Source organism: Spinacia oleracea, chromosome 1 (assembly GCF_020520425.1).
Source record: "Spinacia oleracea cultivar Varoflay chromosome 1, BTI_SOV_V1, whole genome shotgun sequence".
Taxonomy (NCBI): domain Eukaryota; kingdom Viridiplantae; phylum Streptophyta; class Magnoliopsida; order Caryophyllales; family Amaranthaceae; genus Spinacia; species Spinacia oleracea.
In genome coordinates, this window is record NC_079487.1 from 117,110,669 (window position 1) to 117,126,370 (window position 15,702).

Sequence of the window (15,702 nt, forward strand, 5' to 3'; positions counted from 1 at the left end):
GAATGAAACAGTCTCTACTCCCATAATTAAAACCACCATTGGATTCCCGTTTAAAGCTCCCAAATCGTGGTTATAGGAATTTTTATTAATTTTTAGATTTTGTGGGATTTTTACCTCTATTTTTAAATTCATTCATTTTGATTATGACTTTATGAGCATATTATTAGGCATGAAATTGGAAATGGAATTGTATATTGTTAGTAATTACTCATTATAATTATTTTGTTACTTGCCGAGAGATTTTTGAAATGATACTTGAATTGCAGTTTTTAGTTATTCAACTTGGTGTAGAAAGACAAATTTGTCATATGTTGGGAGATTGATCGTTCAGTAAATTGTAGGGTAGATATGTAAAAGATTAGGGTTGCTTCTTAGGTGTTCTTCGATCACAAACTTACCTGTGTAAGATGTCGCCTTGTTGAGTATAGAAATCACATGATTGAGTGTCATTTCTCCTTCTCAATTTTTCTTAAAAGACATTGATCATTGGTGTATATGTCGATGTCAAAAAAGTTAACTCCGCGCTTTAATTTTAGTTAAGATTACACTTAGATAATAAGTGATCTTCCTTGATTAATTTTAATTGTTTTTTTTTTTTGGGGGGCAACATATTACTTGACTTAAAAAAATAAAAAAAATTTGATCCTCTATTTAGAGCAACTCCAATGGTGAGCTACAAGAGGTTGTGGCTAACTTTGCCACATCAAATTTCTAACTAGAATTGATTAAAACTACAAATTATCACATTGGTGGGCTATAATTTTTAATTTAAATTATTTATTTATTTGAACTATATTTTTTTTGAGCTACGTAGCCCAAAATAGCTACAAGGTTTTAACAGCGGCTTATGTCATTGTTGTACCAATGGTGGGCTACCTGCTCACATGCTCATTTTTTTTGTGAGCAGGTCCATTTTGTAACCGTTGGAGTTGCTCTTATTGGTGGACAAATTGGTGATTTTAAGGATAGAACAAACAGAACAATATACTGTGAAGAATGTGCAAGATTTGTTTCTACTAGAATAAAATACCATTCAAGTTAAAGTAACCCAAAATTTGATAGATTTACCAATGAGTTTCAACTTACATTTGATCCAATTTTTTGCAAGAAATTAGTCTAGCGCCAGAGCTTGAAAGATCATCTTTCTTTTGGTCGATAATGTAGCAATACAGTATCTCTATATTTTGACGTTAGCATCATACTCTGTTACGGTAATAACTTAAGTATGTACTTGTGTAAATTGCAAGCATTACATGATTGCGGTCTCCTTTAGAAAAAAGGATTTCATGACGAATAGTGAGCAAGAGTGCGAAGAAAGTTGTGTTTCGATAAATAACATAAATGTCTGAAACAAAGCACATTTTTTCTTTCATGCAAGCATTTAGCCTGCATAAAATGAAATGAAGAAAATCTAATCTAGAAATCCCTAAAAAACTGAGCTTCCATTTGGTGGAACGAATCTAGCACTCATTTTTAGTGTTATATAATTTCAGACACAAATGAGTGAGAGTACATACAGAGGTACATAGTTCTTTCTACCTCTCTTTGAGTTCCTGTTCGAACTGTAACAGCTTTTCACGCAATGGTTGCAAGAATGACTTCAAATCCTGGGTAATACTGTATTTTTCTTTGTGTGGCATATCACTGCCTCCATTTATATTAACAGTAACCTGCAAGCATATATGACGTTGAAGTGACGTCAGAAAATGCCAATAAATCCATCTGAAATGCTCAATGGAGAATACAAACATTCTAATGCAGAAACAGCCAGTAGAAAAGGAAAAAGAAACCCGCCTTACAGGAGAGCCAGAAGACACCTGATGCTTTATCAATTTCATGGTTCCTAAAGCGGAGAGGTTGTGTTGAAGAAGACAGGAGAATGGAAAAAAAAAAAGAGAGATATATGCAGAAGCAAAGCACAAAGGATTTGTGGTGTATTCTTTACCAATAACAACTGAAGTCATTTAGAGTTTCAGACAGCATTCAAAGACAAAATCCACTTGAACAGAATCGGTTCGATACTTCCTATTTGAATTCGTTTGAATAATCTTGTCATGGAAATATTAAGGAACTTTTTTCAGATAACATGGAATGGAAATCACCCAAGGAAGGTGCAATCCTCTTATTGCCTTCTATTACCCCAATCCCAGTGAAGAATTAGTGAACCAGTGGCCATCTATGTAGCATAGCGTACTTACGCTTCAAATGAGTATACAAGAAGATTGAAGGACAGCTCCAAGATAACATCATTGTCATGCAAGAAAAAGGTCAGTATAAGAAGATATCAACGCTTACTTTCATTGAAAGGGAAAAGGTTTTAAAAAGCAAAAGAAATGGAATACTAGTCTAAAATTGATGGCGGATTGCATTTGCAATCCCGCCAGGCAAAGTCTTAAGAAATTCTTAAAGGATAAGGGGAGCAACAGCAACTTCAACTGGTGTAGAAGAGCGCTCCAAGAGATTGCTACATCAAAAATCATACATCTGCAACTTTTTAGGTATTAACTGAAATCTAACGATCCCATATTAAAGTATTTTTTTGAAGTATCTTGGTGATAGGTGATAGTCCCGGACTACAATATGAATTTCACAACCAATTAGGTAGCAAGTTCTTAGAATAGAAGAACCCTGGTACGTTAGGCATTTAGGCCCCAGAATTCTATCCAACTTTCCTTAAAATGACCCTCATCGGTTCCATACTTCCCGGGCCCTACTTCCATCAGACCCCATCCACCAAAACAAATCAAAACTTTACATCACAAGATGCTCAGTTCAATCATATGTCTTAGCTCTACCCCGGGATTTAGTAAAACTATCATCATATTATGACAACAGAGCCCAAAAGAACCACCAATTACATCACATAAACAGGCAACTTTCAGGATCTGGTAAAGATAGTAAAATACAATTTTGAAGAACTTCAACCACAGATTAATAATACTGACGTACCTCCAAGTCATCTAGTTCACCATATGAAAACTCTGCGATTTCCAGATACCCCTTTACCTTCTTATTCTCTCCACCAACCAACCATTCACCTGCAAAAAGTTGTCATGTGATAATCTAACCAAAGAATAAGCCAATTGCCTAACAGGTATACAGTACATGTAAATAATAAATACCAACCTTTGACATCAATGGTTAACTCGTAAGTATAGCAAACACGTTTCTTGTTACGAACAGTCACCAAATAGGCCTGCACAATATATTTTAGACCAAACATCAAGTTCGTGTTGCCAACAAAAGTATCCACATAAATTATACTTCGTATTAACCACATCATAACCCATCTGCATATGGCCTTGTTCCCAAACTTTATACTAAAAAAGTTGAAACATGATGATATCCTATGCTTCCTGATTCCTGTCTGCCTTTAGTCACTTACGCTAAGGTAGAAATGAAAAGAACACCAGTCACATGATACTAGAAGAAGGGCACTTGGAGAATCAGCTTGTAAAACTGATTTCACTTAGGACTTTAAAGAAGTAACGGAGACAGTCAGACAGTACTAATTACACAATTGAGTAAAGGAATCAAATTTTCAACAATAACTTTGATTTAACATTTGAGGAAACAGGTGTAATCTTTGTATCTAAAAAAATAAAATCCAAATCCATACACATGGGTAGTTGAAGACAATCATATGATTCATATCTAAAGTAATGCATTCTGTTCAAGGATCCATTAATGAAGAAAGTGAAGCAGTTAAAGAACAACTAATTTCACAAGTACTTGAATCTCACAGCTGCAAAAGGCCCTTTATAAGAGAGTTCCCCATATTGGTCATATTGGTATGGAATTTCAAATTCAAGTTTTACACCGACTTTGAAGTTGACCCGAATCTTGAAACAGGTGTCATATTCGCGTTCAAAGCCATGTTTATTCTGGACCCAAATTTTACTCCAAAATTGACAAAAATAAAAATCAAAAATAGAAGTTACAATTTACAATCAGATGCAGTCCCACTAGTCCCCTACTTCCATCTTCATTTATATCATATTGTTAAGTATGAAGTCCAATAATACATTTATTTTTAGAAACGTGTATTTAACAATAATATCAAAAGTAATTTATGTCCTGAACCCAAGAGTTATTACCAATAATAAGTCCAGAGTTTGAGAGTAAGAAGCCCTCTAAGGCTCTAAGATCAAATATATTTTGAAGACATTAACACGTGAAAATAACAATAGACTCATCTTCAACAGGCTCTGGATTTTGTTCTAATTAACTAAATCAATAGTAATGAAGAAAGGTTATATGAGAGTAAGCAAGACTCACATCGCCTGAACATTTTGATACTTCAGCTAATTCTGCTTTGCCATTAGTAAACTCCAGAGAGCCAACGGATCCGAGCAACTCCTGCATTTGGACATAGGGAGGAGCAGTGAGCAACTAAAATGCTACTACTAAACCCATACAACTGGATGTCAATTGTCAAAGTCAAACCAACGGTCACCATAATCATTTAGGTATCATACTGAGAGCCAAGAGCAGAAAAAAAAATTCCTAGAAAAGGGACGAAGGGTATATAAAAAGCTTTACTAGCCAAATAGCCAACCTAACACCCCACCACTTAACAAGAAAATAAAAGAGAGGAAATTAGAAGAAAGGGAAGAGAGCAGAAAACATAATAAGATGCAAGGAAATTGCTCTCCCATCTTTACATGGAAAGAGTACACATTTGACACATGAGAATGAACTTAATTATTCCTTTCGCGAAAGAGATACGTAACTAACGTAACAAAAGAAATGTATTAAGCCAATATACATGTATTATTTTCTATTATTAAATGAACTACATGATGTTTGGTTGGGTTTTTATAATAGGGTGCAGACTGATACTAGGTGCTTCAAATTTCCACTCAAATCTCGTCTTATTTTATATCCGTGCCTGTTGTTATACTGCCTAATACCTGGTTTGTTATGGTGATTTCATACTAGCAGACAAAGTCGTAATTCACTACCTCATATTTGTCAAACTAGTTCAAAAGTGCATTAACATCATATGTACCATGTGTCAGTTCACATGTTCCAAACCGTGTTTCATGAGGGCTAATACCCCCGCCCTCAATTCAAGTTCTCAACTTCCTAATTCATAAAGCACATTCCTAACTTGAAACAAACATCTTTTTTTGGTTCTACTACAAGGAGTTCTCACCGCCTTCGGCGAGTGGACTAATCTCCCGCGGGTGTTTGCATGGGTACCTCGATGAGCAGCATCCCTCCCAATTGAGTTTTTTCCATTCCCAAGGCTTGAACCCGAGACCTTGGTTAAGGAGCAAGAGGCCTTTAACTACTCATGCCAACCTCAATTGGTTACTTGAAACAAACATCTAACAGTATGCAGTTCTTGAACCGGGAATTCACTCAATTCTAACTTGGTGAATCAAAAGTATAAAGACACTCACTGTAAAAACACCCGAGTACTCAAAGGAGGTGGAGCTAAACATACAATTTTATCAAAGCCATTATATAAAATTTTGTCTACAACCCAAAAGAAATTTCATCTAAATTCATGCTAAACACAAGTGTCAACTAAACATGCTTGCATATTGTTCACACAATGGATATAAGAGAGGGGAAAGCGGAAGAGACAATGTAGACTTGGACTAAGTTCTTTTTTCTTATCAGCATCGAACCACATACCCACCCATAAACAATAAATGCAAAAACTTAATAATGTGAATGGCGAGACCAAACCTTAATCCTTTCAGTTGCCCATCTGTTAAGGTTCTTCTCCTCCCATGTTCCAGCCTAAAACAAGGACAGGAAACCGGAGTTAGCAAAATTCAACCAACTCAAAGTAACTATGATGCTAATGCAGTGAAAAACGACAACAAATATAACAAAATTGAAAGATTCTGACAGAAAATCTTTGTCTATCTATGATAGGGTTCTGTATGAAGCATGAATGAGCAAGGCCAACAATTTGAACTATCTCACCAGAAAGACCAACAAGACTACATTTTTATACAAAAGCAACATCAAATTAACATCCCTTGAGAAGCCATAATCTTTAGATACCCCTCAACAACTCGACTATTTGTGGAGTACCTCCAAGCTTAGTTTAAAAAAACGCGCCTAGGCGCAAGGCTCACCTAGGCTCAGCCTTCGGCGCCTTGAGCTCTACAGACTCACTGATGTCAACCAAGCGCGCGCTTTCGTGCGCCTTAGGTAAGGCGTAAGGCATAGCGCCTTGTGCGCCTTCAGTCTTCAGGCGCAACAGGATGACGTGGATCTTTTATTAACTTTTTTTTCCTTTTTTAATGAAATAAAGACACCCCATGTGACCTGCCAACGATCCTATCTCTACAATCTAAGCCTTTTGGGTAGTGGCAGTAGCATAATATGAGTTAATTTTCAAATTTCGAGCTTGTAATTGCCATATAAGGTTCTAATTCTGCACTCCATCGACGGGATCACGCGATGCTTATGAAGCGGCAAGAAAATATGGCACTCCGATAGTATTATGTTGTTTTGATTATAAATTGTGTCAATTTTGTTCTATATCGAATTTTAAGGTTTATTAGAAAATTATGTGCGCCTAGTATCCAAAAGGAGCGCGTCTGAGCCTTGCGCCTAGGCTCCATGACCCTTGTGCGCCTTAATGCGCCTTGAGCCTTTTTAAACTAAGCCTCCAAGTGTACATCCATAACAATTTGTCATTCAAGAGGTGTTTAGCACCCATCACAAACATACAAGGGCATAATTAACTCAACAAAAAAGTCGATGTATAACATAAAAACCAGAAAGTTCAAGCCAAGCAAATCATTGAGCATGCATCACCACTTGCTGCATTTGTAGCATATCAATCATAAATCGTGAAAAATTAAAAAGCATACACACTCCGTTTCACAATACATTCGATTTTTGAGGTCAAAATCCACAAATTTTGTTAGTCACTGATATATACTAATAAATAAAATAACATTATCGCATGATATCTTGATAGACTTATTGTGTATATAATCATCGTATAAAACTATCAACCTTTTGCAATAAACTTTGTATATTAATACACGAACGATAAAAGAGATTGATGGTCAAAGTGTTACCGTATTCCAAACGGAACCAAGCGTAGGGGCATGAGACGTCTGGTTGGACACATCCTGAGCGGAAAGCATCTTTGGAACAGGCAAAGGCACCGCCTCCGACGTGGACTCCCTGACCCAATAAGTGTAGGAAGATGTTTGCTTCTCCGACACGGCTTCTCCTTCCATTACTGCGCTCTCTGGACAAATTGAAAACCCTAATTTGAAAATCAGAGGAATGCAGATCGGATTTGGGGAATCGAAACCGCAGATCTGAGGGAGGATGAGAGAGAAAATGAAGGGATGTTGTTAAGGAGGGGTTGGAGGAAGTTCGGGAAGGTTCAGGGATATTGGGGGCGAAGAAGACTAGAAGAGGAGAGGGTGTGTGCGGTAGTGACGTAGTATTCTCTGGAACCTTCTCACTCCTGTTTGTTTGGGGAAGATGACAGTCAAGGTCAACTCAACCAGATCTTCCTTTTTCCTTTGTTGACAATTCAATGTATATCCTTCCTCCGTTCCGGAATTATTGCACCATGTTGACTTTTACACTATTCCCGTTGTGTCTTTGACCATCTTTTGTAAAATATACGTAAAACAAATGTAATCGTGTAAGAGCTTATTAGATTAGTATCGATATATACTTTCTAAATATAATTTTTTTATAATTTTTACTTATACATAATTCGAGAGATAACGAGTCAAAGTCATGCATTGGGAAGTGTGAAGTCAACATGGTGCAATAATTCCGGAACGGAGGAAGTATTATTTTTTTTGGCAAATTTATTAAAAATGACCTTTAATAACCCAAATTTTGCGAGAAAAGACCTTATATAATTTTTTTTTGTCAAAAAACACCTTGATGTAAATTTTTTTCTGAGAAAGGACCTTATATAAAAAAAATTGTGAAATCACACATTAATATAATTTCTTTTTGCGAAAGACAATCAAAAGTAAATTTCCGGCATTGACTGAGCTTTTCTGGGCATTGACTTACACGTGAGAGCACGTGTGGCTTTATTTTGCTCACACCCAATTTTCCTCCAAAATTCTAAGCTTTAAAACCTAAAGTTGAAAAAAAAACCCGAAATAAAATCAAGTTTGAAAATTCAAGAGTCGGGAAAATCAGTGTCTTTAGCCAACGTAAGCCACAAGTGTTGCTCACGTGCAAGTTAATGGCCGGAAAAGCTCAGTCAATGCCGGAAACTTTCCTTAGGTCCTTTCTCGCAAAAAAAATTAGTTTAAGGTGTGTTTTCACAAAAAAAATTATATAAGGTCCTTTCTCGCAAAATTTGAGTTATAAAAGGTCCTTTTTGGCAAATTTGCCTTTTTTTGGCAAATTTATAAAACTTAAAAAAAAAAGAAAAAAAAATTGTGTAACACAATTCTCTTTTTTTTTTTTTGTTTTTTTTTTTTTGTTTTTTTTTTGTTTTTTTTTTTATAAATATAATTATAGAGAATTATCAAAGTATTATCGCCCGTGTAAAAACGTAACGGCTTATTCAGAATTTTGCAAGTACGACAAGTTGTCCAATTTAACAAACCCAAGTCACTTAGCAAATCAAAATAAATACAAGCTCTCTAATCCCGATCTCAATGATGCGTCATCTTCAAACCTGTAGATGGGTGCGCAACACTAGCTTATTGATCCTTAGAGACTGCTCACCAAAAATGGGTCATCACAAGATCAATCAGGCATAGCCATGATCAACACACACAAACAAAGCACGTAATCAGCAAAGCTGAGTACTACATACTAAATCAATGCATAAACATTCATAGCATGATACTAATAAAGCATAAGTAAGGACGACCCAAACATATTAACTTGAAAACCACATTTGACCAAACTAGACCTTTGTATCATTAATATGATTTTAATTGAAATAGTCAATGGACCGAGTTGTCTACTAGAAGCCTTCACTAAGGAAGACGAGGTACGGGCGCGACTCCGTTACCCCAATGACATGCGATATCAAGGAACTTTTGAATTAAATAGAATCGGTGATCAATCTGGCCCAGAAAAAGCCATAGGCGACCCATGACCCCAACTCCTGATTGTCCGTCACTTCAGACGTGCAAAGTCTAAAGCTATTGCTACTCAGTTTCACTTTACATGATTTACCAATTAATACTTTATTATCACTCATCAATCACATAAATCATACAATCAACAAGTATTCACAACTGTTTTTATCTTAAAATTAAATAAGTGATCACAAAGCTGTCAATCAAGAATTTATTCCAATCAACTTACAAAACAAGGTCCTCGTCCCTCATAAAGTAGTGAAATACTAAAGGGGAACAACGATCAATTGATCTAAACCAATATATATGAAATTATATAAAGTTCTCAACTGACATGCTTGCATCAATCATCCATGCTAACATGTTAAAATTCTCATAATAAACTCTGTGTTCAATTACATGTTCATCCAACGACATTAAACATGTAAATTTCAACACAACCAAGTTCGTGGACATATTCAATCCTGGTCTCAGTAATAGCACACATTCACAAACACACAGGTATCTACGTACCTTGTGTAAACAAACTGATAGGCCACTTTAACACTTTCAAAAGCCGACTACAGAGAATTTTCCGCCAAACGAGGGAGGGAGCAAGGCTGCCGGCAGGCAAGGCACGGCGACAGCAGGAAATGTGGTCGCGGGCTGGGCAAGACGACTAGCGGGTACATCCGGCGGTGGTGGCGCGACTAGTGGTGTAGCTTGCGAAAGAAGAAAGCAAAGAAGAGGGAACCAAGAAGAACGCTGGCCGGAGGCAGCAGCGATGGCGTGCGCACGGGTGGTCGGTGGCGCGACGCGAGATGGTGGCGTGACCGACGGTGGCCGGAGGAGGGAGGAACTGACCAGACGGCGGAGGAAGCCAGCGTCGGCGGTCGGGTGATGGTTGGCCGACGGAGGTGGCGGCGCAACAAGGAGGAGATTTAGTTACTGTTTCACGTGAAAGGAAGGAAGAGCGGGTTTGGGAGTTTTTGAGAGTTTTTGTTTCTTATTCTGTTTCACGTGAAGAGCAAGGAGCTGGTTGAGATTTCACGTGAAGTTGAAACATGGGTATGGAATTATGGGTTTATTTATTTTCGGCTTTGCCAATTTGGGCTAGGATTAGAATTGAGATTTAGAGTTTGAATCCAAAACCGATTATGATTGTTTTCCAAATTCAAACGTGTTTTCGTGTTTTCAATTCAATTCAAAATAAAATTCTAAAATTATTTTTGATTGCATAAATCGTTAAAATATTTAGAAATGTAATAAAATAAATATACGTTAATTAGATATTTATTTCTAAAATTCGTAAATTCTATTTAAATATAATTAACTATACGTTAAAATATATTAATAAAATTTATATTTTGTATTCTAAATTTTGTGAGAAAAAACCTTATAATTTTTTTTTTTGTGAAATCACACGTTAATGTATGTGGCTCACGTATATGTCAATGGCCGAAAAAGCTCAGTCAATGCCGAAAACTTCTATGTGTTTGTCTTTCGTAAAAAATATATTTACATTAATATATATATATATATATATATATATATATATATATATATATATATATATATATATATATAAGGTCCTTTCTCGATAAATTGGATTATAAAAAGTCCTTTTTGGCAAATTTGTCATGTTTTTTACAAAGAGTATTAAAAAAACGATTACAACCTAAACTAGGAAACTAAAACAAAGCGAATACAACATACAAACCATATTAGCTATGAGTCTATGACTTGGTCTTTAACAACCTGCATATGTCACCATCAGAGAAATAACAAAAGTGAGCGAGAATGGTGAAGTACCTTGCATCGGAAATGAATAAGGAGCCTAGCGGTGAAACCAATAGACCACGATTGTTTTAGTTAATGTATAGTTCACCTGAGTTTGTAAGGAGTATTCGTATAAGCCTCTATATATATATGGTTCATCCGGACTAATATTTTTTTTTTCGGAAAAGAACTTCCATAAAAAGTATGTAAGATCAAATCAAATTAGATTAGTAAAAGTAAAAGTAAGTCCATATCGGATAAGAGAGTAGATTAGGATACTTATTATTATGGGTGATGTAGGAATTCAAAACATCATAATGGAATAAACCCCATGTAGTTTGGTGAGCATATACACGGTGAAGCGTTATATTTAGATGGTGTTTGGTTCAAATTTGGAATCACATACGAGGTTAAATATTAAATTTGTGCGTTTAGAATGAGTTACACGGCACACCCACAGAGTACTTACATACCAATATTTAGATTTTTTTTTTCTCAGTCTCCTTTTCCTCCTTCCTCGGTGAAAAATTGTTGCTTCTCCAACACTCCAACAAAACGTTGTTTTTCTCCAAGAAAAGCAATTCATGCTTCTTTTAACTAGTGTTTCTTAAACGTGTGCGTGCAAGGTAGTAATTTTTTGGATAAAAAAAATGCAGTGCAATCATAAAAGCCAAATTTATTTGGCCGATCGAATAGGAACAATCATTACCATCTTAAATTCTTAATATTAGGACTACATGCCTTTATGAAATACGGAGTATAGCACAACCAACCAATCTTAGGTTTATAAGAAAAGAAAAAAACAAACAACAAATCCAAACTCTCTAACCCAAACCCGAACCTGAACCCAAACCTAAACCCTCATTCCCAATCTTCTACATGCGTCGCTTCCTCCTTCCCAAACTCCATATTCTCAAAGTATTTGGTAAATCCACTCACTACTTCCCCACCGCTGCCGCAATGACAAGACCCTGATTTCCAGCGGATGAGAATACCGTGTTGAGCAACAACGACAACGACATGACGCGAATCACATCCTCCGACGTCGACTTTTTCTCTTGAGCTTTCCCCCCTAATTTTACTTCTAATTGTCGCCCCTATTCCTAAAAAATTTAATTAATTTTGGATTTGTTTGGAGTCCGTCTACCAAATTAATATGAGTTTGAGAGTAATATTCAACAAATGGCTCATTTCATATTTGACTTAGCCGAGAAAAGTAATAAAAAATTCGTATTAGCTTAGAGATGTTTTACATAGACTCTTCACTTGTATATTCAACCCTTTAACTCCGATTTATTGTTTTCATCGTTTGTTGCATTTTTTTCCCTTGGTATTTGTCACTGCTATGCTCTTGCCCGCATGACTAAGGTTTTTTTTGTGTTTGTTGTTGATTATTGGATTATTTTTTAGGTCCCCCCCCCCCCCCCCCCGGTTTCTTGATAACATCTATATGTCATTGACAAAATGAATGGACAATCTATATTTTTGTGAAATTGGTGATATTATTATTCATTTGAAAATTATAACATTTGAGTAAACGGAATCAGGTATGCCATTAATAAACGTATTGATGATGCATTTGTATTCTCTATAACTTACTATTGGGAGAGAGGGAGGGTAGACAAAATTAGGAGACTAAACAAAAGTGGCAAGAGAAGTGTCTAAACAAATGGCTTAATTGTAATTGGAGTGTTTAAGGGCAAATATGTCAATACACTATTCCTAAGAGAATTTTAATTTTTTTAAAGAAGGATTTAAGGGGTAAGGTAGTCAAGTCACTATTCGAAAGAGGAACTTCTTGCTTTTTGGTTTAGGATTACCATCAAGATTCACATTTTAACCTTTAATTGTTAACTTTGTCCAAAAAAGATCATGATATGAAACTTTAAAGGGCGAATAGGTTATAGTGTCTAATTGATGATAATTACATTATGTAAATATAGTTATGTGTTCTTTTTTTATGTCGGGGGATGCTAAACGCAGCCTAATTTTACTTGACGTAATTATTTTTACTTGCATTTTTTCATTCTAAAATAAAACCCTAACCTCATTTTTATTATTTTCTTAACCTTTTTGACACTCCTCCGTATTTATTTAAGAGATACACTTGGTCAGGCACGGTTATTAAGAAAAATAATTGAATGAAATAAAGTAATAAAACAAGTGGGGTTGAGTAGATATTTTAATAAGTAAAATAAGTGGGGACCATGTCATTTTAGGGGATGGAGAGTGGGGGTGGGGTGTAAATAGATTATTTAATTAGATGGTGGGGTTGCTAAGTTACCAAAAATAGCAAGTGTATCTCTTAAATAAATACGGCCGGAAAAGACAAGTGTATCTCTTAAAAAAATACGGAGGGAGTATTATTTTTATTTTTTGACAGAGATTTTTTGATATGTTCAAATAATTTTTTTAATGTCACGTGTATATAATCAAATTAGAATATACTCCGTATTATTTATTTTTTGTTGCAATGTACGAATTTTTTTGACTTGGATGCCATTGGAATTGAGGTAATTTTCGTTTTTTATTGAGCATTTTTCACACAATTTGTATGAAATATACACTTCTATTTTTTTGCAGATTGAACAAAATATAATTAACTATTTAGTACATGTTGAACAAAATATAATTAATCATTTCGTACAGAATGAACATAACAACACTAAGTATCATGTACAAATTAAGTAACATCATTGCTTCATGTAAATTTGCATGAAAAATAAGTAGATGTAATAATGTGTTTAAAGAAATTTATTATATTGCTATAACCATAATGTATTTTTTTTAAGTTACTATTCACCAGCAAAACTAACCTTTGATGATTGTAAATACTCAGTATAAAGGGAAACCTATCACTTGATAAATTTTCATTGTTGTTTGTAACTTGTAACCTAGGTACGTTGCACGGAAACGTAAAATGGAAACGGATACAGGGAAACGGAGAAACGAGAAATTCTCAAATATTAGGAAACGGGGAAACGGTTAAAAATATATATTTTTAATATTTTTTCTTTTTTTTAGCATCAAACTTGACCAACTTAAAATTCTCACTAATTTCTTCTTTCTTAAACAAAAAAAAAAAAATTTAATCTAAAATAAGCTAAAAAGATATCCGTAAAATAGAAATGTGAAAGTATCTTAGGACGCATATTTTAAAGAAAAATTGAATTTTTTTTTTCAAAAAAATCAGAGTCACAGTCTCACAGACTCACCAGTCACCGTGATTTAATAAAAATCAGTCACATATTCACCATCACTGACCATCGTTAAAAACTTGAAAAAATCAGATTTAAATGTTAAAAATAAAAAAGTTAATTTGTCCATCCAAACCCTTCCACCTGTTACAAGAAGGTCCACACCCTCTTTCTTTTTGTACTTTCTTCTTCCTTCTTTCATTTTCTTATTTTTACAGAGAACTAACCATTTTCATGGTTTCTGCACCTCCCCTTTTCTTTTTCAACTACATTTGCAACAAGAGGAAAACAAACAACCTTGCATATTTAGAGTTTTTAATAAGGGAAACGTCTTTTATTCTTCGAAAAGACGTTTCTTGTGCGTTTCTTGGGGCTTCAGAAGTGCGAAACGTTTCTACAGAAAGGGAAACGTTTTTTACTCGTTTCGAAACGCGTTTCGAAACGTTTCTGAAACGGATGTATCTCGAAAAATGGCGTTTCCGTGCATCATAGCTTGTAACTAGTGAAAAATACAAGATGACTGTGTCGTGTAATCTCCTGTGCACTTGTCTAGATAGGCCCAACCCACTAGTTACTTGTCGCACCAGACCAACTTTAAAAAAAGGGTGGCCCCTTACGTGCCTAAACCTTTTTCAATTCAAGTTAGTTTGTTTTCTCGTGCCGGTTGTGTCGTACTTTTTCTTGAAAATTACGGGCCAAGCACGACCCACAACTTTGTCCCCGTGCCGTACGATTTTTTTTTTATGCGAGAAAGTCTATGTCAAAAGTGGCTTGTATCCAAAATGGACGCAAATGACTCTTATTGATACTCATTAGTTTGGAATTAATGTGGCATTGGTCTACCATTAAACTAGACCTGATCAAACGGCGGGTCGGGCCGGGTTCGGGCATAAAAAATCAGCCCGCTATGCAGGGCCGGGCCGGGCCAAGGTTCGGGCCAAAATTTCATGCCCAAACCCGCTATTTTCGGGTCGGGCCAAATTTATAACTAAAAAGTGTATTTTTGTGTTTCCCAAACCTAGGGATGTCAGTGGGGCGGGTTTTATAGGAGACCCGCCCCGCATCCGCCCCAAGTAGGCGGGGATGGGGGGAGGTTTGGTGGGTGATAGGGCGGGGATGGGTACAAAAGTTGTACCCGCCATGGGTGATGGGGCGGGTGTGGATTTTATGTTGGACCCGCCCCATCCCCGCCCCGCCCCACCCCATCCCCGCCCGCCCCATTTCATATGCGCCAATCCGACTCGGGTATTGTCCTTTTACCTCGGTTAGTGAACAAATTGATGTGACTTGCGTGGATTGAGATTGATTACTTCAAACTTAATTAAAGACAATTATGATGTATTAGAAGATAATTTTTTTTGGATTTGTTTGTGCTGGAGTACTTATTTTCCATTATATTTGCTATATTCAATTATCAGGTATTTTTTTGATATTCTTTTTCATTATAAAAAAAACTAGGCGGGTATGGGGCGGGGATGGGGCGGGGATGAGACGGGGATGGATACCCAGGCGGGTGCTGGGGCGGGGATGGATTTTAGGTTGTACCCGGTGGGGCGGGGATGAGGATGGATTTTGTACCCGCCATGGGTGATGGGGCGGGGATGGGGATGACATTTATTGATGGGGATGGGGATGGAGGCACCAACATCCGCATCCGCCCCGCCCCATTGACATCCCTACCCAAACCCGCC

General features: G+C 36.2%; 1 protein-coding gene across 1 annotated transcript; it reads right to left on the reverse strand.

Moving 5' to 3' along the window:
- Positions 1-1,307: 1,307 nt before the first annotated feature.
- Positions 1,308-7,491, reverse strand: LOC110803213 (uncharacterized). The gene is made up of 6 exons (XM_022008704.2): positions 7,056-7,491; positions 5,701-5,754; positions 4,279-4,359; positions 3,127-3,196; positions 2,950-3,038; positions 1,308-1,670 (listed from the first exon to the last, which is right to left on the reverse strand). The coding sequence occupies exons 1-6, from the start codon at positions 7,218-7,220 to the stop codon at positions 1,536-1,538; spliced, it is 594 nt and encodes a 197-aa protein (XP_021864396.1). The 5' UTR covers positions 7,221-7,491; the 3' UTR covers positions 1,308-1,535.
- Between the last annotated feature and the right edge of the window lie 8,211 nt (positions 7,492-15,702).

Excerpts from the sequence above, each read along its gene's own strand:
- LOC110803213 (XM_022008704.2), bottom strand. The coding sequence starts at position 7,220 with ATGGAAGGAGAAGCCGTGTCGGAGAAGCAAACATCTTCCTACACTTAT. Across the intron at positions 4,360-5,700 it reads GGGCAACTGAAAGGATTAAG|GAGTTGCTCGGATCCGTTGG; the intron begins GTTTGGTCTCGC and ends GTCCAAATGCAG. Across the intron at positions 3,197-4,278 it reads TATCAAAATGTTCAGGCGAT|GCCTATTTGGTGACTGTTCG; the intron begins GTGAGTCTTGCT and ends TATATTGTGCAG.